The sequence below is a fragment of the Sciurus vulgaris genome (genome assembly GCF_902686455.1).
Source record: "Sciurus vulgaris genome assembly, chromosome: 9".
NCBI classification, from domain to species: Eukaryota; Metazoa; Chordata; class Mammalia; order Rodentia; family Sciuridae; genus Sciurus; species Sciurus vulgaris.
In genome coordinates this window covers 85,762,255-85,789,210 of record NC_136469.1, presented here as the reverse complement: position 1 = coordinate 85,789,210, position 26,956 = coordinate 85,762,255, and the positions used below count along the sequence as shown (strand labels likewise).

The 26,956-nt window shown below is 35.1% G+C and overlaps 1 protein-coding gene across 1 annotated transcript in view; it reads left to right on the top strand.

Annotated features, from left to right (window-relative positions):
• Positions 1-19,593: 19,593 nt before the first annotated feature.
• The window catches only part of MTHFD2L (methylenetetrahydrofolate dehydrogenase (NADP+ dependent) 2 like), a 152,171-nt gene continuing 144,808 nt past the window's right edge, over positions 19,594-26,956 (top strand). The window contains exon 1 of the mRNA XM_079152760.1: positions 19,594-19,881. Coding sequence (XP_079008886.1) covers positions 19,739-19,881 — 143 coding nt within the window. The 5' untranslated portion in view covers positions 19,594-19,738. The remainder of the gene's footprint in view (positions 19,882-26,956) is intronic.

Below are 26,956 nucleotides of genomic sequence, written 5' to 3'. Positions count from 1 at the left end.
GGTCGCTACAAACACTGACAAGCACAATTTGATCACCCTTCTGTGGTTCTTAGAGAAATGAGAATAAGAAAATTAAGATTGTGTCTGGAGAGTATTCCTGATTTATGATAGTTTTTCGACTGATGAGAAGACCAATAACTCAGCAAAATGTTACATTTTTCTCCAATTTTATCGCATGCTGAGATTTTCCCCTAAGATCCCATTTACTGTCATAAAACTGGCCTCTTGGAGCATGCATCTGTTTGCAATGTTTTTTCAGTTTTTTTCCCTGTATACCAAGGCTTTGTTTTATCTTTTAAGACAAAATTCAGTGTTATTTCTCCCTGTTAAAGCAAATAAGGTACTCTGATTTTTGAGGCTATGTGTAAAGTCTTATATCCAAAAAATCTTACTGATTACTCAGTTAAAGTGTTTGATTTGTTGATGAAAAAATTGGATTAAATATCACATAGCCAAGTTTATTTTACAAACCAGAGAATTTGAGCTCACAATTCATTTTTAATAATTCAGTTTTAAGAGATTTGGGGCTTAGCATTCTGGGCCTGACCAAAAAATAATATATCAATTTATTCCAAATTCCATTTTCCTAATAGTTTATCAGAAGATGCCAGATTATATTGTGCAAGTGAACATAAAATGAAAAGATGAATTAAGTTATCTTAATTTCTCCTTCATACCCAAGTGGTTTTTAGAAAACTAAAGTTTTAGAAACACAAAAAACTTTCTCATGACAGCGTTCTTTAAATCATGATTAACTGCAAGTGCCATTGTATACTTTGAAATTACTTTGGTTCATCTCCAGGAAATAATATGGCAAAATGTTCTGTTTTTATTAACTGATTTATTACATGCTCTACTTCTCATCCCTCCCAAGGAAAACAAATTGGGAAAAAATATTCTACTTCCTTATTGGCTTGTATCTGATAAGCTTCTCCTTTCATTCTTCAACAAGGAAGAAGGCAACAAAATTACTCTTTGAGATTGTGGTGCATAAGAAATACCAGTGTTGAATCTACCAAGGTCTGAAATCAAACTTGCCTACTGGCACCTCACCAACATTGTTCTGCTGTCTGTCCTTGGGTTTTTATCTATTGGAACTTTCATAAGAGAAAAACCAGATCAAAAGAATTGCTTTATTTTCTTTTTCTTTTTTTTCTTTTTTTTGGCTATAAGCAAAATAAAAACTGAAATATCTAAAATTAAATCAGGATGTTCATGCAGGTTGTCAAGTATGAAAGTCCAATTATGAGCAAAACAAAATCTATTTAATTACTTGGAGCCTCTGACTACAAGCATCTGAACTCCTCTTATTAGGGATGACAGTATAATTACTGCTTGTCATCTTAGGCTATTTGTTAAGTAAATGGAATTATTACATTCAACTGATATCTCATGGCTATCATCTTCAAAATTTTCACTGGGCTGAGCAGTTTTTTTATATTTACACAGGCCATTGTCTTGATAAAAATAACAACGTTAAGGAATGGATCCTTGCTCCAGTATGCCCCATACTATTCCATAGATGCAGTCCAATTAATGCATGTTGTTAATATTGACAAATAATTGGTCTTTTGTGATTTTTCTGTGTTTATTTCTCTCAATGTTGAACTGTTGATCCAGCACAGAGGCTTGCTTCTTTGATTTGAAATATTAAAGTTAGGTAATATGGTTGTCTTTATGTTCACTCAGACCCTTTGTATTTTGGGAGTTTATTTTTAAGGCTTTTAAAATTGTTTTTGTTGTTTTTGAGGTACTGGGAATTAAACTCAAGAGACTTGCACATGCTAGGCAAGTGCTCTACCACTGAGCCGCACAACTATTTTGAAATTTTATTTTCAGACAGAACCTCACTAAGTTGTCTAGGCTGGCCTTGAACTTGTGATCCTCCTGCTCAGCCTCCCAAGTAACTGGGAACACAGGCATATACCACCACATATATATAAAAGTGTAACTGACTTTTGCGATACTTATTGCACACACCTAATGTTTGTGAGAACCAAGAGTTGCAATGACAACATATTCAAAGATATTTTAATTCTCCCAAATTCATTGAAAATGTCCGGTTGATACTTGAAGTTTCTTACTGTAGCTGAAAAGAAACCATTCAAGTACTAAACATTAGGGGAAAATAAGGGCCTCTGGTAGTGGAGTTTTCAGAGTTTAAATGCTTTAAAATTCATTAGGCTAAGAATATAAGAAACTGAGATATTGGTCATTTTTTTAATATGGTGCACAAAGAAAAATTGTTCAGTCTTCAAGGTCCCATTCTAGAAAAACTGCCACGTAGCCGCTCCAAAAAAAAAAAGGGGGGGCGGGGTGGGGGTCAGAGGGGGCACTCTGAGAACACAAGTAAGATGTGAATTGACATGTGTAGACTTTATTTTGATGTCAGTGAATATCTACCATAGGCAAAGGTGCATGGTAAACATAAGGTTACGTGGATAATTTCTAGATTATTCGGAAGTCTATTATACATTTCAATAAAAAATATTCAAAAGATGCAACATGATTTTTTAGGTTTAAATGTTTTTTAAAGTTATACAATATATCATAGATATAAAAGATAATGTAAAAAACATTATATAAAACACAAAAATGTGTGTTTTACATAAATAGTCTTAAAAATTGAACAGAACATTTTATACCTGCATATGTATATTATATGTATATGTATATAGTTTTAGATACAGTAAGAAAATAACTATTTTCATTTCTAACACCAAGATACAGAACAATCTTGAAATACCAGAAGCACTCTCTGTACTCTCCCAAGTCTCAATCCTTCTCTCTCCCTCTGACATGACCTCACCTTAACCCTCATCTTGAAATCAGTGTTAATTATTTTTCACTTATGTCTACACGTTTACCACTATGAGTGGAATTCTAAAAAAAAATCTTTATTATCATTCGTCTTTGAACTCTGGATAAATTAGATAATGTTCTATAATATGGCAATTTTATCATTCAACCGCATGTTTCTGAATTTTATATAAGGTAGATTCATTTTTATAGAATTTCATATATGCTGATTCATTTTAATAGAATATCATTTCACTTTGTGATAACACCAACATGTATTTATTTGGTCCACTGTTGTTTAGAAATTTGGGTTACTTATAACTTTGCTACTATCAATAATGCAGCTCTCAAAATTTTTGTACTGGTTTCCACAACATGTGTATTAGAGATACTCTAAAATATCTATGTAGAAGTCGAATCACTGGCTCATAGGGTATGCATATCTTCAACTTCACCAAATAATGCAGTTCTCAAAATAGTTGTACTAGTTTGCCATGCGCAAAAGCAATTCATGAAAGTGCCTCTTCCTCCACCTACTGGCCATTCCTTAGAACTGCAGACTTTTAATATTGTTGCCAAATAACGATATAATGCCCACTTGGTCTGCTTGCTATTAGCTATTTCATAAAAACTTTTTTTAAAACAAATTTTTTGTAACTAATTATTCATCACTTACATATGTGACATAAAATTGCCTCTGTAATGCTTTTTGAAATGAATTTTCTATAGTCTAATTTTTCTCTTAGACTTCTCAAAACCATAATCACATAATCACGGTTAATGCATTTAGAAAATTATATCCTAAATATGCAGTTAGAATAATATCTGAAACAAACTTATTTTGAAATGTCCTAGTAAAGGAATAGTTTTGTCTTTTATATTTAGATCTTTTATCTACTCAAAATCAATTTTTCTCTATAATGTAAGGTAGATATTCAATTTTATTTTCCACATATGGATAACCAGTTTCCCAGCACAAAGTGTTGGAAAGGTTATTAATTTCCAGTCTCTGTCATAAATCTAGATTTCATACCAGTGTAGTTTGATTTTGGACTTTGTTTTTTCCCTAGTTGGTCAATAGGTCCTATCTGCGGGAGTGCAGCACTATCTTAATTACTATAAAATTATAAAAATTCTTAATGACAGGAAAGGCAAGTCTCACAGCATTGTTTTTCTTCATTAGCAGTGCTTGTTCTTCTCAGTTGTTTCATATACAACTTAGAATGAGCTTGTCAATATAGAAATTTTGAATGAAAGTGCATTGAATTTTCGGGTCAGTTTGGGGGAAATATTAATGCATCTTTAGAATATTAAATTATTTCTGAACTTGATATACCTATAAATTTGAGATCTTTGAATGATACTTAAACATTTTTCTTCTTGGACTTTTTCCTTGAACTTATTTCTAGAAACTTGCATTTTATATTTTGCTATTGTAAATGGTGTTTTAAAAACTGTATTTTCTTGCTTTTGTATTCATTAACATTCTAATTATGTATCTCTAAGTAATTTTGCTTTTTCTACATAGCCAATTACGTCATCTGCTACTAATGGCAGTTTTATTTTTTCATTCATCATACATTTTTATATCATTTTCTAGCTTTGATGTACTGCTTAAAATTTTTAGTACACATTTGAATGGAAGTGTGATAACAGGTTCTCTTGTTTTGTTCTAAGTAAAACCTCCTAACCATCTCACCACCAAGTGTCATATTTATTAGTGTTCTATTGCCTTTTTGAGGTAAAGGAAGCTATCTGCTGTGAATACCTTATTTAATTTTCTTTTCAAGTCATAAGTTAATATTGAATTATTTTATTTTTAAATCTTAGAATTTCCACTCCTAATTCAAAGATGGTCAAGCTCACACCTAATAAATTTCTGGGGAATCCTGAAGATCTAAGGAGAGTCCTGTGCTCTGTGAAAAGCAATGGAAGCTTCAGAATTAACTTAAATGGGAACTTAAAAAAATGAACACAGAACACTTTCCTTTTGATCTGGACAATGAATGTTGTATCTCTCCAATAATAAATGAGGTTTTAATTAGACTCTAAAAATAAAACAAACAAGTGACCAAACTGTCAGAGACATAATGGTAAACAATATATGGTATGTGTTCTAAGTTGGTAACTTGGGAAATACTGTGTAGATTACCTAACCTAACAAAGAACCTTATACATAGTAATAAAGGATTTCTAATCAGTTTGATGCTAAAATGTTCCTGTTGTAGCTTATAACTGACATTATTCATAGGCAATGACAGAAATCACGGTTAATGCATTTAGAAAATTATATCCTAAATATATAGATAGAATAATATCTGAAACAAACATTTTGAAATGTTATGGGCTGATCTAAAAATTAGGTCAGGCTGACCCCATTTTGTTCTGACACCCCCCCCCTATGAAATTGGGCCCCCTCCTTCATGAGCCCACTCTCTCCACCCTCACCCACTTGCCCCCTGACCACAATGTCTTTAAACTATGGAGCTAATGCAAACTTGCCTTCCTCAGTATGTACAAAAGGTGCAATTTCTGAGAATGTTCTTTCCATTTTATAAAATGTATCTTGTGATTATAATTGCCTTTCCTGCCCCCTTTCTTTGTGTTCTGTTTGTTTGATTTTGTTTTGTTTTGTTTTGTTGTTCTTAAGCTGCTCTCTATCTGCATTCGGAGTCAAAGGCTGCAGAACTGTCTGCTTTCTGCTCCCTCAGCCCTGGCCAGAATAAATTCTTTGTCTTTGCTTCAAAAGGACCCAGAGACTATATTGGATATTGGAATAGCACCTTAACAGAAATATATGTATTATATAGTCGTTAAAAATACATACTATTAAAACATGTTAGATTTAAATGAACCATTTTTTAACAGATAGTACTCCTTTTTTTTTTTTTTAAATTTTCCAAATGATTTCCTTTTTAGAGTCACATTGACCGATGGAAAATTTAGTTTTCTTTGGCTCCTGATGATGTATAAGTAATGATCCTTATGGAAAAGATTAAAGAGAAGTACAATACATGAAGTTAAATAAAAATTACAAGAGGCCATTATTTTGGAGTAAGCACAGGTCATGCTAAGAGTAAAAATGGATTCATTCACACTGAAGTGTCATGTCACTAAGCTGAAACTAAGCTATTCATTTGATCTTTGGAGAAATCTGGATTAGAGTATGTCAATCGGCTTTCCAGTACTGTAACAAGGACCTGAGATAAATCGACTATAAAGAAGAAAAGTGTATTTTGGCTCACAGTTTTGAGATTTATGACCTATTGGCCCCATTTCTCTGTGCTGGTGGCAGGAAAGTATATCTTGATGGGAGCATGTGGCAGAGGCAACTCATTCATGTTATGGTTAGGTGTGAAAGAGAGAGAGGAAAAGAACAGTCTCAGGATTCCTTGCAAGGGCACAACCCCCAACACCAGTGTTCTAAAACCTCCCGTTAGGTCCACCTCTGAAAATTTCTACCACAGTGTCACAGGCTGGGTACTAAATCCTTAACACATGGGGTCTTTGGGGGATGTTTAACCACATCATAGTAGAGAGGGAGCAGCCAAATTTCCCAAAAAGGCCCGTTTTAATTGGTATGATAATGAAATTCCTTCTGCTTTAATTCGTACATGAAATAAGTAACCTGAAATAACCTAATGTTCATCAATCTGTTATTTTCCTATTGTTCTGTCTCCCTGTCCCCACCTTACAAAGAAAGCAACTTTGAAATGACCAATCAGCTTTCTGTTTTGTTCGTTTCCTTCAAGCCCTTTTCTGTCTAGAAAACCCAAATCTTTTGTTCAGAGCTCTATTCTGTTTTATGGAATGAATTGTCACCTAATTCTAGCATTGAAAATAGAGCCAATTAAGATGATTAAACTAAATTGTTGTAATTTTTGTCCTTTGAAAATGACAAAGCATCTTGATGCTAGATTTTTTTCATTTTTATTTTTTTTTAATTGTAAAAAATGGGCATTTGACCCAGATTTTTTTCTTAAGTAGACTATTATTTAAAACAAAATCTCTGCTCTAGATTTGAATGGATGGGACTATACTTTTCATGTCATGTGGCAGGATATTCAAAGTGACCTATGTTTTAAATTTCCCTGAACATACAAGTGATGAGTTGTCATATGAAGTTCAGCACCTAGATCTTACACAAATCAAGCAGACATATTAGCTAAGAGCAATTTTGAAAAAAAAATATTTTTTTTCTTCTTTAGAGGATATCCTTTATCTCCAACATAGCGTCAAGTTCAAACACAGTTGGCCAATCATTGGGTAGAAAATAGGTAATAAGAACAGAACTTGAGACAAAGATTGAAGTGTACTTATGTGCTTGGGAGGAGCAGGGAAGCATAGCAGAGAAGTGGACAGTAAACAATGACAAGAGAGGGTGCACTATTAAACGAGCTGCCCTCACACTGTGGACCATCAGCTGAGCTCCTATAGTAGGCTGTGTAAGAGGAAGATCAGATCAGAATGATGTGACTTCATGGCCACTGAAGATAACTAGCCTCATATTCAGGAATCCCAACAAATTACATGCAGGGCAAATTAAAATAATTGCACACCTTGACGTCTCAAAGTAAGACATCAGCCAGTCACACGCCTGCAATCCCAGCAACTTGGGAAGCCAAGGCAGCTGGGTCACAAGTTCAAATTCAGCCTCAGCAATTTAGCAAGGCCCTAAGCAACTTTGGGAGACCTTAAGCAACTTAGCAAGACCCTGTCTCTGAATAAAATATAAAAAAGGGCTAGTGATGTGGCTCAGTGGTTAAGTGCCGCTGGGTTCAGTCCCTGGCTCCAAAAAATAAATAAATAAATAAAAAATAAAAATAAGACATCAAAATACAGAGGACATAAACAAGATCTTATAATAAATTAATGTAATCTACTATTGGTCGGTGTCCTGCTCAAGAGCATGGACAAATCAATTCATTCAGTCTCACATAAATGTAATTGACTCATTATAAAAATATGACTTGATCTGGCTTCCCTCTTCTTTTTAAAATAAATACAATTAGCATGAATTTTCAGGTTCATTTTCTTCCTTCCTTTCCTCTCTCTCTCTCTCTCTTTCTTTTCCTTTCTTTTTTTCTTTTTCTTTTACCAGGGATTGAACTCAGGAGCACTTAACCACTGAGCCACATCCCCAGTCGTTTTTACTTTTTATTTTGGGACAGGGTATTGCTAAGTTGCTGAGGCTGACTTTCAACTTGCAGTCCTCCTGTATCAGCCTCCCCAATGCTGTCATTATAGGTGTGCACCACCGCACCTGGCTCAGGTTCATTTTCTGTTTATGTAAGTTTACAATACAGAACTAAACATCAAAGTTTTGTCTGAGTCACAAACTCTGCTTTGAGATGGTTTCTGTATTTCTAGAGGACTATGGTAGAAACAAGTGTTAATAGTTTATCTATTGATTTATTTGACTCAGTTTCACTTCCTCATCTTTGTAGCTTCTTTTTATATATCTAAGGACTCCCTCCCAGTCCAATATTTTCTCACTATGATTTTTAAATTTAAACTCTAGAGAATATTCACAATGTGACCTCCAGAACACACTGAAAATTATTGTACCTGTAACATCCTAAGCAATGATCTCCTCTTGTTTGCATGGTGCAGTAGAAAAGTTATGTATAATTAATTGTTAAAATGCTAGTGCAGACATGAGCAAGTCACAGATCAGATCCTTGATAGCCAGATGACCTTGAGCAAGTTCTTTTGCTGCTAATAATTTAGGATTCCTAATTTCTTAGCTATGAAACTCTATACTCTAGTTATATAAAATCATTCTTTTCTTCCCTGAAATGACTATATTCTGTTCTGGATAGGGACCTTACCCATTCTGTTTCCTTTAATTGGAACATCTTTCAGCTCCTCACTAACCTTTAGCCCATCCATCTGGTTAATTTTTACTTACTCTTCAACTCTTAGCTTATAAATTACTTCCTCCAAGAGACATTTCCTGAACCTTTCAAGTATATTTAGCTAAAGAAGTGTCATGGTAACAATCATTTCACTTAACTATGATTTGCTAGTGAAAGGAAATGAGCAAAGAGAAATGAACTGACTTGTCCTAGGTTATAAAACCTACTAATGGCAGAGCCAAGGCTTAGTGCCAGGATTGTTGTCTCCATTTCCTTCCATTATTTCCACATCAGTAAGCAGTACCCAACTCTACTCCAGTTACACCCAGCCTCTGTGGAATACTGAGATGTAAAGTCTCCAGAAAAAACAAAAAATAAAAAATAAAAAAAAAAATAGGCCTTCTATGAGTGCCTTCATGAGTTGCATCTGATTCACCAGGCTGTCTAAGACTGCTCCTTGCCAGCTCTGTCAAGCCTCCTGCCCTGGGACATCAAGTTCCATTAGTCTTAGTGATGCCTATCTGCTGTACTTTTTCCTGCTGCCAATGCTAACATCTAACAATCGTAATTTGATTAGCTCTCCCCAGAGTTCACATTAGGAGTCCATTGTTCTCTGTTTTTCCATTTTGCTTTATGAACAAGTCAATCAGATGCACAATGTGTTTCATTACTTTTGAGGCTAGACAACAAAAAAGGCAACATAATTCAGGGGCATAATTCTTTGGGAACTCCAGTTACATTGTACTTGGTGTCTTAAATTGGTTACCCCCTGGCTTGTTGATGACTTAATATTTTTTTAGCTTTGGTCTCTCTCTCTCTCTCTCTCTCTCTCTCTCTCTGTCCTCCCTCCCCCTTTTTTGGGGGTGGGTACTGGACATTGAACCCATGGGTATTTTACCACTAAGTTATATCCCCAGTCCTTTTTATTTCTCTTTATTTTGATACAGGGTCTTGCCAAGTTGCTGAGGCTGGCCTCAAACCTGCCATCCTCCTGCCTCAGCCTTTGGAGTGCTGGGATTATAAGCCTGCACCACCACTTCGAGCCCCGCATTTTTTTTTATTGGTACATTATAGTTGTACAAAATGATGGGATTTGTCATCACATATTGGTATATGCACACAATATAAAAATACAGATTGGCCAATATCATTCCCCATTATTTCCCCTTTCCCTTCCCTCCTCCCTCCCCCTGGTCCCTTTACTCTGTTCTACTGATCGCATTGATTTTCATGGAATCTTCCCACATTTCTTTTACTTTTTTCTCTCTAGCTTCCACATAGGAAAGAAAACACATGACCCTTGACTTTTTGAGTTTGGCTTATTTCACTTAACATAATGTTTTCAAGTTCCATCCATTTTCCTGCACATGACATAATTTTATTCTTCTTTGTGGCTGCTTAAAACTTCATTGTGTAGATATACCACATTTTCTTTATTCACTCATCTATTGATGGACACCTAGATTGTTTCCAGAGTTTGGCTGTTGTGAATTGTGCAGCTATAAACATGGGTATGCATGTATCACTACAATAAGATGTTTTTAATTATTTGGGATAAATACTGAGGGGTGGTGTAACTGGGTCCATATGGTAGTTCCATTCCTAATTTTCTGAGGAAATTCTGTACTGATTTCCATAGTGATTGTACTAATTTACAATCCCACTAACAGTGTAAAAGTCTTCCTTTTTCTCCACATTTTTTCCAACATTTATTTTTCATATTCTTGATAACTGCCATTCTGACTTCTGTGAGCTAAAATCTCACTGTTTTGATTTGCATTTCCCTAAAAGCTAATGATGTTGAACATTTCTTTTGTATATTTGTTGGCCATTTGTATTTCTTCATTTGATAAGTATCTGTTTAATTCATTTGTCCATTTATTAATTGGGTTTTTTATGGCATTAAATTTTTTTGAGTTATTTATGTATTATAGATATTAATCCTCTGTCAGAAGAGTAGCTACCATACCAAAGACTTTCTCTCTTTCTGTAGATTCTCGCTTCACATTCTCAATTGTTTCCTTTCTGTGTAGATGCTTTTTAGTTTGCTGTCATCCCATATATTAACTCTTGGTATTATTTCCTGAGTTTAAGGGGTCCTATTGAGAAAATCATTACCTATGTCTCTATGCTGGAGTGTTGTCCCTATGTTTTCTTCTAGGAGTTGTATAGTTTGTAATCTAATTCCTAGGTCTTGATCCATTTTGAGTTGATTTTTCTGCAGGGTGAGAGATAAGGGCCCAGTGTCATTCTTCTACATGCCCATAACCAGTTTTCCCAGCACCATTTGTTTAAAGGGTTGCCTTTCTCCAGTATATGTTTAGCAACTTTGTCAAGGATTCAATGACTGTATCTGTGTGTATTTATCTCTGTCTTCTATTCTTTACCATTGGTCTATGTGTCTATTTTTATGCCAGTGCCTTGCAGTTTTTGTTACTATAGCCCTGTAGTATAACTTGAAGTCAGATATTATAATGACTTCAGTATTGCATTTTTGGCTTAGAATTGCTTGAGCTATTCTGAGTCATCTATTCTCCCAAATGAATTTTAGGACTGTTTTTTTTCTAATTCTGTGAAAAATGTCATTGGTACTTTTAGGAAGATTACATTATATCTGTATATTGTTTTTGGTAATATATCCATTTTAATAAAATTAATTCTACATATTTCTTTTTTGATGATTTCTATGTCTTCGGGTTCACTAATCTTTATTTATCCCACATCAATCTGCCATTAACTAATTTAGAAATATGAGGACAGTGGCAGACTTATGCCTATACAAGTTTTCACATAAGAAAGAAGTGAAGCCTGGCACCATGCACAGACTGTAATTCCAGCTATTTGAGAGGCTAAAGCATGAGGACCACAAGTTCAAGGCCAACCTGGGAAACTTGATGAGACACAGTCTCAACATAAAATGGGCTAGGGATATAGCTTAGTGGTAGAGAGTATGCCTAGCAGGTGGGAGGCCCTTGGCTCAACCTTCAGTATGGGGGGAAAATGTGAGGTTGCAAATAAGAGAAATGAATGGATTAGTAATAAATATTGTTGGTACAATTTCTAGTTCATATTTAATAAAAATACTTTTGTAATCCCAGTGACTTGGGAGGCTGAGGCAGGAGGATACCAAGTTCAAGTTCAGCTTCAGCAACTTAGTGAGGTTCTAAGCAACTTAGCAAGACCATGTCTCTAAATAAAATATAAAAAGGGACTGGGGATGTTGCTCAGTGGTTAGGCACCCCTGGGTCAATCTCTTGTGTGTATATAATCCATATGTTGGGTATTGTAATCCATATTAGAATCTGAAAATCAAAAGTTACTTTATAGGCTCTAGAATAAATAAGCAGGAATATATATGTGTAATCTTGAAGTAGGAAACAATTCCTTCAACGCTATAGTAAGACCGATTAATTAGACCATAATTAAGAAATTTCATGTGTTGAAATCTCAAAAAGAAAGTCACAAACTTAAACACTTGTTACATATGAGACTGAAAATGAATTGACATTTAAACATAAATCCCATATCAATTACAAAGAAAAACATTAAAAAGGCATATTTCATAGAACAGAAAACTAAAATGGAGACTAAAAACAGAAAAAGATGCTCCATACATTAACAGTGAAGAAAAGTAAGTAAATAAGTAAATTAAGATGTCTGTAAATCCTATTTATTGCCCATTATATTAGCCAAATTTTTTTAAAAATCTGCTAATTCAAAACCTTGCAAAGAATGAGATTCATTTACTTATTCCCTATCACTGGGAGTAAAAAAATTAACTACCATGTGATCCAGCTATCCCACTAGGTGGTATACAGTCAAAGAAATGGAATCAGAATGAAAGAGACATCTACATTCCCATGTTTATTGCAGTACTACTCACAAGAGTCAGGACATGAAATCAGTTGAAATGTTTATCAATGGATGAATGGGTTTAAAAAAATATGGTACTTATATATAATAAAATATTATTGGACATAAGTCCTCTTTCATAAAAAAAGAATGCAATTCTGTTATTTGCAGAAACATGATTAGAATTGGGGGACATTATATTCAGTGAAACAACTCAGGCACAGAAAGAAAACTACTGCACGCTCTGGCTCATATGCAAAAACTAAAAAAGTTGATTTCATAGTGTAGAGAGTGTGAAATACGGGTTACCAGAGGTTGGGAACAGTAGAATGGAGGGTGGGATGGAAAGAGGTTGGTTATGGGGCACATTAATTCAGATAGATAAGAGGGATAAGTTCTGGCGTCTGTCTCATAGCAGGATGATTGTAATTATTGTATACTTCAAAAGAGCTACAAGAAAGGATTTAGAATATCCCCAACACAAAGAGATATAAATGTGATGGATATACAAATTGCCTTGTTTTGATGATGATACAAGGTTTATATACCAAAATATCACATTATATACCATATGTTTATAATGCTTATAATTACTGAGTCTGAGTCAAAATAATTTCAAAATAGTTAAAATTGAAAAAATTAAATTCAATGAAGTTTTTTGTTGTTGTTTTTAAGGAGCAGTTAGAGAAAAGCAGGAAACAACACTTTGTAGTTAAAAACCATTCTAGGCTAAAAAAATATATAATAATCTTAAAATATGCTCTGAATCTTGGCTCTTCAGGTTGATATTGCCAAGACAACCTTGTTCAGCTCCTTGGGCTGCTGCTTCCTCTCAGTCCATGTGTATTCATCTGGCTATTGCTTGGGCATCACTCCTGGTTCTAATATCTTGTTTAATCCTTGATTTTAGTTTTTTTCTTTCACATCTAAGTTCTTCATTGAGCTTATGACCAACCTTTCTCTTTGTTCTTCTCTGTTCAGAGTGAGCTCCCACACCTATCATTAGGCAGTACCAACTCTACTTGCCTTGATGCAATTTAGCCCTATTTTGCTGGCTTCTGATGCCACTTTTAACTGTTTGCATTCTAAGAATCATTTTGCTTTTTGTACTGAGGATTAAATACATAAGCTATTAAACAGAGGCAGGTAAATCACGTGTCCCAAGCAGCGCCATGGATACTGTGAATAATTACATGAAAATATACTTCTCTGTGACATGAAAATGCACTGCATTCTTCAAAGCAACTTCCAAAGTTTTCATTGAAACATTTGCAATAATCATGGAAGACATTTTTCTCTATGGTATTCTAGTGCCTAACTTGTTTTTGCTTTAATCTTTTTATCATCCCTGATTCAATTCTAATGAAGCTGATAGGTGTTGAGCAAGTTTTAGAGTAACGTTGAGGATTAAAAAATAAACAAAAATGATATCAGCTTGTGGAGAGCTGTGACTTGGATCATGGTTTCTGACTGCCTCATGGCTTTTACTGTCTTTTTTGTTTACTAGATGTATTCATATCTTCCAAGTATACAAACTTTTAAAGTATCAGGTTTGGAGGAACATTGAAAGCAAAGATTTGGGATTATAAAAATTATGTTTCTTGGTTCATAACTATTATTTGTAATTTAATATGTTTACACTCTTGTTAACTTCATTTTATGTTTTCCTTGTAAACTTTATAACTAATGTCTCTTAGTGCTTTACAGAAGTATCACTTCTTAGCTCTTACACCTCCTGATTAAAAAAAAAATTGCTGGTCTCTATCATCATCATCATATTAATTTATTTTGTATTAATCTCATTCCAGTATTCATGTCTTCTTGTTTCTCTCATAGAAGCACCCACTTCCCAGATGACTTTAAAACCTGTTTTTTTTTTTTTTTCTGAATTAGACTTTTACCCCGGACCCCTTGACTGTCGAAACATTCCTAAAAGGAAAACCCAAACCGCTTGCCCTGCATTGCCCGCTCTCAGCCTTAAGCAGCCAGAGTGGTCATTGCCCATTTCCCCTTAGAGCAGTAAGGGTTCCCTTATTCGGAAGGAAAAAAAAAAAAAAAATGAGACCAGGACAAAGGACAGGTAGCTGATTACAATAATAAATAAATAAAAAAGGAAGGAACTGGGTAGATAGCACTCCCCATCATCAATGCTTTGGAATAAAATACTTCAAGAGCCCTCTAGAATCAGGAGGTTATTGATAATGAACTTGAAGCTCAGTTGAATGCCTTAGAGGCTACTGTAGTGGGCCTGGGTGATCAGATACCAAGTCTTCAGGGGTCAGACAACAATTATGATGTCATGTCACTTATCAGTGTATTTGTGTAACACCTGTTCCATACAATCGCTCCCAATGGGATTGGGAAAAGATAAAGGTGCATCTATTAGGAATTTGGGATCATAACAATGCTAGATTAAATCTCTTGCCACTGCACCATTACATCCAAGTTATGCATGAAAAGTTGGATTCCTATGTTATGTCCTGCTAGTTTTACAAAAAAAAAAAAAAAAAAAAAAACAAAACAAACAAAAAAAAACTCTTAGATGACCTGAATGGTTTCAATCTTTGGAATATGCTAAAACATACTGCATGGTATCTCTTTGAACTTATTTCCTTACTCTAAATTCTGTGTTGTTTTCTCACAATCAGCTGCAAGTTCATCTGATATAAATTCAAGCACTTCAGAGTAAGAGTAGACATTCATTAGTTATATTTTAAAAATAAAATATTGGGAAGATGTGGAAAGCCATGACTTGGATCTTGGTCTCTGTCTCATGGCTTTGGCTTGTTCTGGGAACTTTCTTTGCAAAGTTGCAGGACAAGATTGCCCAGGTGCTATCATGATGCCCTGACTGAGGAAGCTCTGTGCAAAGGTACAGAACTATATGTCTTGACCTTGAGTTCGGATACCAGTTGCTGGGGATAGAGAATTCTGAGCATAACAAGATAACCACAATATCTTGCAAGTGCTGTGAACTTCAAGCCTGCCTGCTTTGGAGAAACTTTCTCACAAATAACCTTTTGATGATAAAATCTATATAATAGGGGTGCTGTACTAGCTCTGGGTCATTGTTCCTCCATCAGAGGATGTTTGTGGGTCTTTCTTAATCCCCATTGCCCCTCACTGATTTCTAAGGTTCAAATGTGCAGTTTGAGGCATTGACCCTTAAAATTTCTAGTCCAGAAGGGGCTAGGATCAAAAATTGCAATAAATACAACTTGGATAAAATCCACTTTAAAGATCCCCTCCTGGTATTGATTCCAATAGAGACTTGCCCTGACTGAATAAAAAAGATCTTAGTTTTTAGAACAATTATCAATTTGCTGAACAATTGAGGGGATAGTATCAAGAGTTTACATGTACCATGCATATCCAGTTTCTCTTATTATTAATATTAAATCATTAATGAACCAGTATTGATGCATTAGTATTAACTGAAGTTCATACTTCTTAGCTTTCCTGTAATGTCATTTTTCTGTTTCAGGAAACAGAACCATTACATTTGGTCATGTCTTCTTAAGGTTTCACTTGGTTGTGACAGTATTCCAGACTCCCCTTGTTTTTGATGACTTTGACAATTTTGACAAGTACTGGTCAGCTATATTTAGGATGTCCCTCTCTTGGGATTATTTAAAATTGCTTTTCTCATTATACTAGACTTATGAGTTTCTGGAAAAAGACTATAGAGGTAAAGTATAAATCTTATTTCATTTTATCAGGTATCTGTGGCATCAACATGGTCTGTCATTTGATGTTGATTAATAACATGGCTGAGCAAGTGTTTGTGAGGTTTTTCTACTAAATCACTGTTTTCTTCTTTCCAAACTATAGTCTTTGAAAGGAAGTCACTATGATCAGTTCCCTTTTAAGAAGGGAAGAGTTTTTCTTTTCCTCTTTGGGGGTAGAGTATCTGTATAAATTTTTAGAATCTGCACACATTTTTCTCTTCTCTTCCATTCATTTACTTATCCAATGACTTATGTATTTATATGAGTATGGCATCATGATTGTTAATTTTTTACAATGACTTGTAATACCATACTATTTTATTTTGCCCTTCAAATTATTCCAGCTTTAGCCTCGAAGAACCCATTTAGCTCATTGTCTTTGGCATAAAAGTGAAATCCTTTGAGCAAGACCTCACTTTCTGTAGTAACAGTTAGGCTTGTCTTATATTTTCTGAGCAAGTCCTAGAATCAGTCTTTTCTACACAGACTCCTGGTTTCTTTATTGTAGAATGATATTAAAGTAAGATCTGGGCTCTAAGTGTACTGATTGTTGCTAGGTATTGTCTCTTTTAGGCAGTCTCAGCAGACAAAGCAGAGAAATAAGTGTTTATACTAACTCCTGAATAGTCACACATCTATAAATATTTCTGTATATAACTCTCTGTATCTATTTTATGCCAAACATCTGTTCCTAAGATGTCCCAACTCTAATTCATTGGTGTATGGATTATTCTATTCTCCTCCCTTTGCTTATGTTAATTCTTTCTCCAACATCAAGAAACCCGTTTCCCATCATCCCTCATTTATTTACTTAACTATTCATTTTCAATGTATATGCATACTATTTCAGAACTGTTAACCTATATGTCCAACTTTATTAACTAATATATAATGCTTACAGGCTGTTTCTTTTGCTGTTAGTTTTAAAGACTCCATTCAGTCCCAAAGTTACTTAGGTCAGAAGCTTTCCTCACCCCTTTCAGTGAGGTTATATTATATTTGTAATGCAGTTACATTATCTTGTCACAGTCTGCATTCCTTCTTGGAAAACACCAACTTCCTAAGTGATTTTCTTTTTTTTTTAAATTCATCTACGAGTTTCACTCCTTGTGCTGTGAAGTTCTAAACGTTTTATGGTTTCTCTGCTCTAAAAATCCTGTGCTTCACCTATTTAACCTTCTCTTCTTCTGAACCTTTGGCATCACTGATTTTTTACTGTGTTTATAGTTTTGCCCTTTATAGAATATCAAATAATTGAAATCATACATTATGTAGCTTTTTCAGACTGACTTCTTTCACTTATCAATATTCATTTAAAGTTCACATGCATCATCTTATGGCTTGAGAGCTCACTCCTTTTTATGGATGAAAAATATACCATTGTGAGGTTTCACCACAATTTGTTCATTCATCACCTATTGAAGAACATCTTGGTTTTGGGAGAATATGAATGAAAGTGCTATCATTCATGTGAAGGTTTTTGTGTGGATATAAATTTCAAATCAATTGTGTAAATAGCTAGAAACCATGGGCTTCTCATAGTTTAATACTGTTTAACACACTTAAACTATCTTTAGCTTTGAAAGAAGTTTTTTTTTTAGTTTTCCAAACTATCTTCTAAAGTGACTATTACAGTTTGGATCTTTAAATGTCTTCCAAAGGCCCATGTGTTAATAAAGACTTGGTATCCAGTCTAAGGACCAGTTGGCAGATGGTGAAATTTTTAAGAGGTGGAGCCTAGTAGAAGGAAGTTAAGTCACTGGGGTTTGAACTTGAATGGGATATTGGAGCCCTGACCTGATTGCTATGATGGACACCAGTGTCCTCTGCCATGATGTGATGTGCTGCTCCAGGCCCTCAGCAACAGGGCTAATTGATCATAGACTGGAACCATTGAAACTGCGAGCAAAAATAAACCTTTCCTCTTTTTAAGTTAATCATCTCTTTTGTCATTGACAGCTAACTAATAGTGACTGAATCACTTTTTTATTCTTGTAAACAATGAATGTTGCTCCATATCTTTGTCAACTTTTGCTATTATCAGTTTTTTTGACTTTAGCTATTTTACTAGGATGTAGTGGTATTTTATGGTATTTAATTTGCATTTCCTTAATATTAAATGTTTTAAATATTTTTCTTTATGTGCTTTCTTTTTTTTGTATATTTTGGGTACAAAACATTTATCAGAAAGTTTTGTAAATATTTTCTTCCAGTCTGTGACTTCTAATTCTCCTAATAGTGCTTTTTTGCACAAGAGTAAAAAATTTTTTTTTCAAAACCATGCATTGTGATTCAATGGATTTTTAAAAATATATTGTAATTTAGACCTGAAATCTAGTTTTCTTCTAGGTTGCTTCTGTGTCATATTGACATATCATCCAGGCACAAGAATGGGATGTTCATTCTTATTGATATGATTTTTAAAGAACAAGTTTTCTGACAGACTGTAACTTTTGGAAACACATTTTTTTCTCAGTAGAAAAAGCACTGCTGAAAAGAAATTGTTATGACTCTTCACAGCTGCAGCCAGCCCAGCCGGTCCTAGGGAGAAATATTTCCTGTTAACTTTGCAGCTAGTTTTGTCTGTGGCTCTTATTGTCTTAATTGACACATGGATGGTCTGGTGTGTGTGTGTGTGTACGATATGATTTATATACATACATATATATGTATTTTTTAAAATCTCTTTGTAGGGAACTTTGCTTTGTTACTAGTAACTCTTGGCACAGTGCAGGGTTCCTAACTTGTGTTAACTTAAATCACTGACTCAGGAAAAAGAAGGACATTGGTCATTTTTTCCTTCCAAAAGTGGAAATGATAATAAGGTAGAACTAAGAATATCCTAGGGTCCAGACCTTGTTCAAAGAGGTCTTCCTTCTCCACATATTTAAATCTTTACCTCCTTAGATTTCTTTCTACTAGTTATCCCAAGGTCACCTAAAGCGAGTGGGAGACAAAGACCCTATTACTTTACTGCTCCAAGTCAAATTTCACGTAACCATGGGGACGGTTAGTAGGGAGTCTGGCTTCGGGGTCGGGGCGGGAGGAGGGCTGCCTGAAGTTACTGGTTTGAACGGCTACGTTGAGCCCTCACTATGGGAACGTCAGCGGAAAGTGGGCGGGCGGAGAGACCAACCGCCTAGGAACCGCAAGCCTCCGAGGTCTTGCACTCCGGCGCACTCGGTGCCCTCCGCGCCCCGAGTATCGGCTCCGGGCCCCGCCCCTGAGAACCCGGCTCCTCTCGGCCCCGCCCCTGAGAACCCGGCTCCTCTTGGCCCCGCCCCTGAGAACACGGCTCCTCTCGGTCCCATCCCCCACCCGCCCTACCCACCCCCCAATGCTGGGGCTCAGCTCCTGGCCCCGCCCGGCGCGGCGACCCAGAACCCGGCAGCTTGCAGATGCGCTCGCTCCGCCCGGCCGGGTGGGGGCAGAGCCGGCCTCTGTGGAGAGGACTCCAGCTGCGGGAGGTGGAACCCGGGGTGGGAAGCCGGTGTCGCGGCCATGACAGTGCTGGCCCGCGGCTCCTCGCTCCTCCGTGGCCTGCTGGGCCGAGGGCCGGCGCTGGGCGGGAGCGCGGCACCCCGCGTGGTGTCCCCGGGAGCGGCCGGGCGCGCGTCCGCTGGCTTTCGGAGCTGCAGCGTGAGGTATGGGCGCTGCGGGCGCGGGCCGCGGAGCCGCTGGCGATGGGGTGCGGTGACTGGCGCCCTCAGCGCGAGAGCGGCGCATGGGGCCCGAGCCGCGTGGGAGCCGCAGCCGCGTGGGAAGCGTGGCAGGGGTGAGGCCGCTTTGGCGGTGAACATGGCCTTGCGGGCTGGCGGCCTTTGCCTGGCCTCGGCCACTGGGACGTACCCCGCCCTGGGCCCCGCACCAGAACGTTGCATCTTTGCAGCAGGTGCAGTTGAGTGACTTAAGACACGTGGAGCTCAGGAAAGGTGCCATAAAAGCCTGGTCTGCTTGTTCAAACACTTGATTTTGTTTTGGTTACTGTTGTGTTTCGTAGGAGTTGTCAGATTTTAGCGTGTGAATTCTTTTGTTTGCGGTGTTACTGAGCTCTTGTCCAGATCTAAAATTCTTAATGGTTTCACAATGCTACACATGCATCCTAATTCTCTGGCGCTTCCGGAACCTCTCTCAAGCGTTCAGTCTTAGATTTATTATATCCCTCTGACTTTGTTGCCTGCTAGTACAAAGCAGATGCACAGTGGAACCCAGGAGCAATTCACCTACTTCACTTATTTTAGTGAAAATACAACTTAAGCTAAAATTATGTTCCCTTAACTCAGAACCAGAGTCCAGAGGAGCCTCTGTTTTCAAACTTTCAGGGCTTCCAAAAAGGTGTTTTACACGACCAAACATTGTTCTGTAGTTCTGTATTTCCAATGCCTAGTACGCTACTTGGAAAAAAGTAATATGTAATCATAGATGCTGTTTAATTTAAATTAATTCATTCCCCACTTATATACATTTGGACCATAGTCTTGAGTGACTGAATTTAAAATTATTTACTATAGTGTTTACTTTGGACATGGTTTCTAGTAACTAGGTCTTCCACAGGGATATGTGAGAAAATAAGTGTTTCAGAAGACTGGTTGTGTAAACTGTAAATGGTGTCTGAGAACTTGAGGTTTGGAATTACCAATCAGCTGTACTTCCTAGAAAAAGAAAATTCTGTAACATTCTATTTGCTATTTGTATTACAAAATTGTGGGAGTCATCTAATATTGTCACTCTAAATTAGTTACTTAGATTATCATTCTTTGAATTTCTGTTGTTTTAAGGCTTCTTTCCAGAGTGTAGATAACCCTTTTCAAATTGTAAAAGTTGATTAATTTCTTGTCATCAGCTCAGTGTTAACACTTCCATCTCTCCATCCTTTGAATAGGTCATAAACTATAGTCATACCCAAATATTTGGTTGTAGCTACATGTTTCATATATAGACATACACACTTAAGAAGAATAGATGTTATTTAATAGCCTCCTTATAATTTAAAATAATTTAGTGGAATGGTTTGGAGAGCTATTATTCATATAAATGATAAGAGGTATTACTTTCAGCCTGGCTGCTTTCTGTACCATTTAATGCAGATTATACCTATGCAAAAGTAAATGATATTTTGAAAGTTTTATTTTTTAAAGACAGAACTAATAAAATTAGGATAAGGAGATGTTTTTGACATTCTTTTGGCACTGATTACCATATCTGAAGGTGAGGTTGGCTGTAAGGTTGAGAAACACCTGTGGACTGGTGGATCTCGGGTGGGGAGGAATTTGGACAGTGTGTTGATGCTTATTGGTGTCTCTTTTCTCTTCTAGGACCAGCAGAGAGAAGAGATTCCATCCTCCAGAGGTTGCCACTGTCTGCCTCCCCACTTGTCCCTATCCTCAGTCATCTTTTAAAAAATGTATACTGACACATTAGTTATCCAATTCTGCATAGTGAATGTCACTTGTATTTAATATCATTCCTTTTGATAGAAATTTGGAGCTTAACATTATTTTGAAAATTTTTTTTGAGTTTGATAAACTCCCCAGTGATACTGACTTTTAAATGAACGGATTTGTCACCAGTTTGAGTGTTCTAAAGCCTGAAATGAAAAATATTTTTGATTACTCTTTTCTATTTGTGACTACAATTTGTGACATTTATAATAATGGGATATATTAAAAGCATTTTAAATGCAGAAGTTTTTTAAATAAGAATTTCAAGAAATAATATTTGCTAGAACTTGGGAAAATCAAAATCTCAAGGTATTATTTAACATGTTTAGTGATTTTCCCTGTGAAATTTGCAATGAGTTTTTTTCCCCATTTATTAATGAAAAATTAGATATTAATTGGGGAAAATTAATTATCATTAAATAAATAAACCCTTCTGTTTATTGTAGTTTCTTATTTCTTGAAATTACCTACACATGCTTTGCTTATAAGTAGTTTACAAATTTGAAGTATCCTGGGTTGTAAACATCATGTGAGTTTTGGGTTAGTGCTTTTCAGTGGAGGAAGGGAGCCCAGCAATAGCCTATCCCATGTGGGTAGACATTGTACATTAATGTTCAAACTCAAAGAAGATTTATAGGTATCCTACAACACAGGAACTTTCCAAACTCTGATTTAGATCACTCTACCTGAACTACTCATTTTCAATAAGTAAATGAAAATCCCATGTGTTTGTTCCATGTTTATCCTGCTGCTTAGTGATTTCTCCAATCATTATTTTGATAGATTCTCTTTTTTCCCTCCTTACAAATACTGTTATTTCTTTGACCATCTGTAAACTTTTGTGTACCAGCCCTACAGCTTTTTATTAAAGCCTCACCTTACTGTATGTCTCACTGCCAAAGGCTGTAATTTTTACACCTAGACCAACATTAAAAATGTATATATGCATATGATAATGTGGATGTGTATATATACACACACACACAGTTATTTTTGGAGTTAGTAAACATGCTATGCTACTTAAATATGTCTTTTTGAGTGGGTAGATGACTTTAATCATTTAACAAAGAGATTTTTAGCAGTAATACTGTTCATTTTTCTTCAGATACTTTTCTCTAGTACTTACTCAGTATTTCTATCTCTGCAGTAGAGTTATCATTTGATTTAAAGACCCTTTTGTCCTCCTTTGAAGGACTCAGACTGCAGGTAGGACCATTATAAAAGTTGATGTTCTGTTGACTGATTCAGCCATTGTAGAGTTCATCTTAAAGGCAGTCCAATGCAGTTTCTCAAAATCATATTCTGTTGACAAATATAGTGTGGTTTTCCTATCTTACTACATCATTTATTCTAGTGGAAGTGAGATATAATAGCCATCTGTCTACAATTTTGATTTCTAAGCAGTTCTTAGGTCTTAAATTTAAAAACTAAATGTCTTACCATTTGGTATTTCATGCTTTAGTTTAATCATCCCATCTGTGTCCAGTTGTTCAGAGATAGTGTGTATCTCTAAAACCAAGTTTTTGGTAAAAATGGATGAGTACATGAAAAAATGGGACTGATGTTAATCTTAGATCTTGTAAGTCATGGTCTTAGTAATAATTTAGCATTATCTTTAATGACCTGAATCTTTGTTTTTGAAATGCTTTGAAGTTATGTTATCTTTTCGTGTTAATATCCTTGATAGGATGATAAAAAAAAAAAAAAAAAAAGCAGGGGGGAGGACTCAAATAAACAAAAGTACTAGATTACCTTTCATGACTATATGTTTAAGGAGTCATATGGAGCTCAAATAAAGTTTTTAAAATAGCTTGGCTTAGAGATGATGAAGTTGTCTACAGAGTCAGGGATAGCTTAGATGAAATTTGAACTGTAAATAAGTAGGATAAGTTGAAAGAACAATTAGTAACTAATGGTATTTTCTACTAAAAAATGTAAATTAGATCCAAGAAAATACTACCTTCACATTAGAAATCCTTGTGGTCAGATTAATCATAATCCAAACTGACATAATAGTAGTGCCAAAGAAGATTTTACTGGTGAACATCCAAGAAGGCTTATGACTGCTCTACTTAACATTACATCCTGAACTTTTTTTTATGTGTTGTTTGTTTTTTTTAACATTTTAATTTGTGAATGACATTACATTGAATCATTTGTCCATCACTTACCTAGCCATCTTGCTATTAATATTTAATTCTTGTAAAATGTGAAGTAATTTACTCTTAAGATTCAGGTCATGTACTTGTTAACATCATACCAGTCAAGTTTCTTCACTTAATGATCTATGATTACACTCATTAAAACGTGTCTTGAATGAAAAGACTATCCTAAAGTGAGGGCATATATGTGATTTAAAATAGATGCTCCCCCCTTTTCTTTTTCCCTCTTTATAACTTTGCAATGAATGTCATCTTGCCTTTAAGAAATCCAGTTGTATTGTTGAAAAATAAATTTTTACTAATATATAAGGAACCCTTAGTATTAAGCATTTTGCCAAGATTTTTCACCTATGGTGTATTTTTAAATCCTTACAACAATTGATGGAAGTGGGCACTACTGCTATCCCGAATTAATATATTGGGAAATTGACTTAGAGAAATTAAGCAACTTATTCCAATTTAACACCATAAATAAATATTTTCTCTACTGTTCTGAACATTTTCTCTAATGTTCTGCTTTACATGTAATTTATAACTGTTGTCTTATCTCACTTTTTTTATGAAAATAGCTAAGTCTTGTAGGACTTTTATGAATCGAGAAAACAAATTTTGCATATGAATCTTAAAATTATTTTGTCAGATTCTTTTAATGTGGTATTCTTAATCTAGGACTCCATGGATAAAATATAGGGAATTCATAAACTTAAATGGGAGGTCACTAACATTTAATAAATCCAGCATTTTTTCCATTGTAAATGTTGGCAGCAAATCACTGTAATACTGTTAGTACTTGTAATATAAGTAATAAAAAGCACAAATATTTTAATATCATAGAGTGGATGCAAATACCTCAAAAACATCTATATTCATCATTAGTTTGATATTATGGTAGTTGTAAGACCTGCCACTAGATCCTGATTATTTAGTGCTTTATTTAAAAAAAGAATTTGATTACAGTATATCAAAAAACCTGTATTTCCTTGTAATCCTACATATTCTATCTTAAACATTTAAAACAGTTATTCTGAGAATATTTAAGTTTCAGTGTATGAACTGGAGTTCTCACAGCACAAATCTTAGCATCTAATTTCTTCCTAGTTAAGTTAGTTTGTAAAAAGCACACATTATGTTTAGGTGGTTACTGATGTTCTAATTTACATTAGGGTCCTGAATGAACATATAAGAAAATTGAATATAAAAATACTCATGAATAATAAAAACTTGACTTCTCTTTTATTGACTTACAAATTATCATTTTTTTTAGTAAAGTTACTTGAAGGTATATTTAGAATATGAAATGAAATGTTTTTAAACCACCCATAAACTTAACATTTACTGGCATTTATTGACTTTAAAAACATCTTAAAAGGCTCCCTTGTACTTGTGATTTGTTTTATTCCAAATGTATTTTTTCTCTGGTTCCAGGTGTTTTTAATTTGAAATCAAAATATTCAAGTTATGCCATAAAACAGAAAATACTTAACATTTATGTTAGAAACTGCTGAGAATTTTGCATTGCTAATGATTTTGTTAGTTTTTTTCAGCTTTATTGATCCTAAAACAGTTCACTGAAACTCTTATTCAAATTCTGATTAAAAATAAGATTGAAAAGAGGGTGTAAGACTTGTCACCTGTACAAATTAAATGTACTATTGATTTGGCTAAGTTTTATTTACTAATATTTTAATATTTTGTGAAGGGATTTACTGATTCACAAAGTGATTATTTTTCTTATTATTTTGCTGTGGTTATTAAATACTATTTTGGGTTGTGGTCCATAGATTAAGGTGTTACAGTTTATCTGGAAGTATAGGTAAATAAGTGCATAGGAATAATGCTAAGTGCTGATGATTATTTTTATATTGTTCCAGGTTATCTGAATAGACTCTGTTATTAAATAGAAACTGGGAGAGAGAGGTAGTTTGAAAACAAATCAATCAGTTCTTAGCCAAATCCTCTTAGGGAAGGTCAACAGAAAATATTCCCATTATACAGATGAGGGAATTACCTGCCTTTGAAAGCAGCGATAAGATTTACCTAATAATATGGCTGCTGATGGTGGATGCTATCTGACTTTAGGTGAACAATTTTTACTGCATAGTACTTCCCCAATACTCCCTTCCACTCCTTCTGCTATGATTTATTTTTCTTTTGAAGCCTCATTTAGCAGCAAACCTAGCAGTGGAGAGAAGAGAAAGTATGTGGAGTCTGCCTTTCTTCAGAGGTGACAGTGGAGTGCATCTACTGTGTAGATGTGTTCATTTACTAAGGCTGTGTGTCAAAGTACCACAAAGTGGATGACTTAAAACAGAATTCTGTTCTCACACTTTTCGAAGCCGGAAGTCTGAAATCTAGTTATCTTCAGGGCTGTGCTCTTTCTCCTTATTATTTTTTTGTTTCCAGCAGTCCTTAATATTCTTTAGTCTGCAGTGCATAACTTTAATCTTAGCCTCTGTAGTTACATCACTGTCTTCCCCCTGAGTTTTCACAGGGTACTTGTGTGTGTCTCTGTTTTTTCTCGAAAGGACAGAGGTCATATTGGAATAAGGGCTCCACTGTATTCCAGTTTGATGTCATCTTACATCTTAATTACATATACAGAGACCTCATTTTCAAATAAGGTAGTGTGTATCATAGGTTAAGAGTTGAACATATGTTTTGAAGAGGTGGGCACAATTTAACTCAATAGAATTTCAAAATAATTTATACATTGCTTGAGCTAACATTTAATTAGTTCAGGTCTTTCCTTGGGTTTGAAAGGATGTTTCTTTTGTCAGCTTTGGTTTCACTGATTATAGTTCACTTAAAGCTTCAAATCTGAAAAAGCCATTTTCTCTTTTTGATCTGTTTGCTCAATATGTGGATTAATCATTTCCAACAGATTTTAAGCAAAATGCAGTAATTTTAGACCTTTTAGGCTGATTTACAAGTTTTTTTTTTAAATATTCTTATTTCTAAAACTTGGTAAGGCAGCAAAGAGAAGAGAGTACTTTCTAGGTGAAAATATTTTTTATAAATTTTTTCAACCTAATTTTAAATTTAGCCACAGTAAATATGTTTATATATATAATATTTATTAATTTTTTTACAGATTTATACTTCAGTTGGTCAAAGAT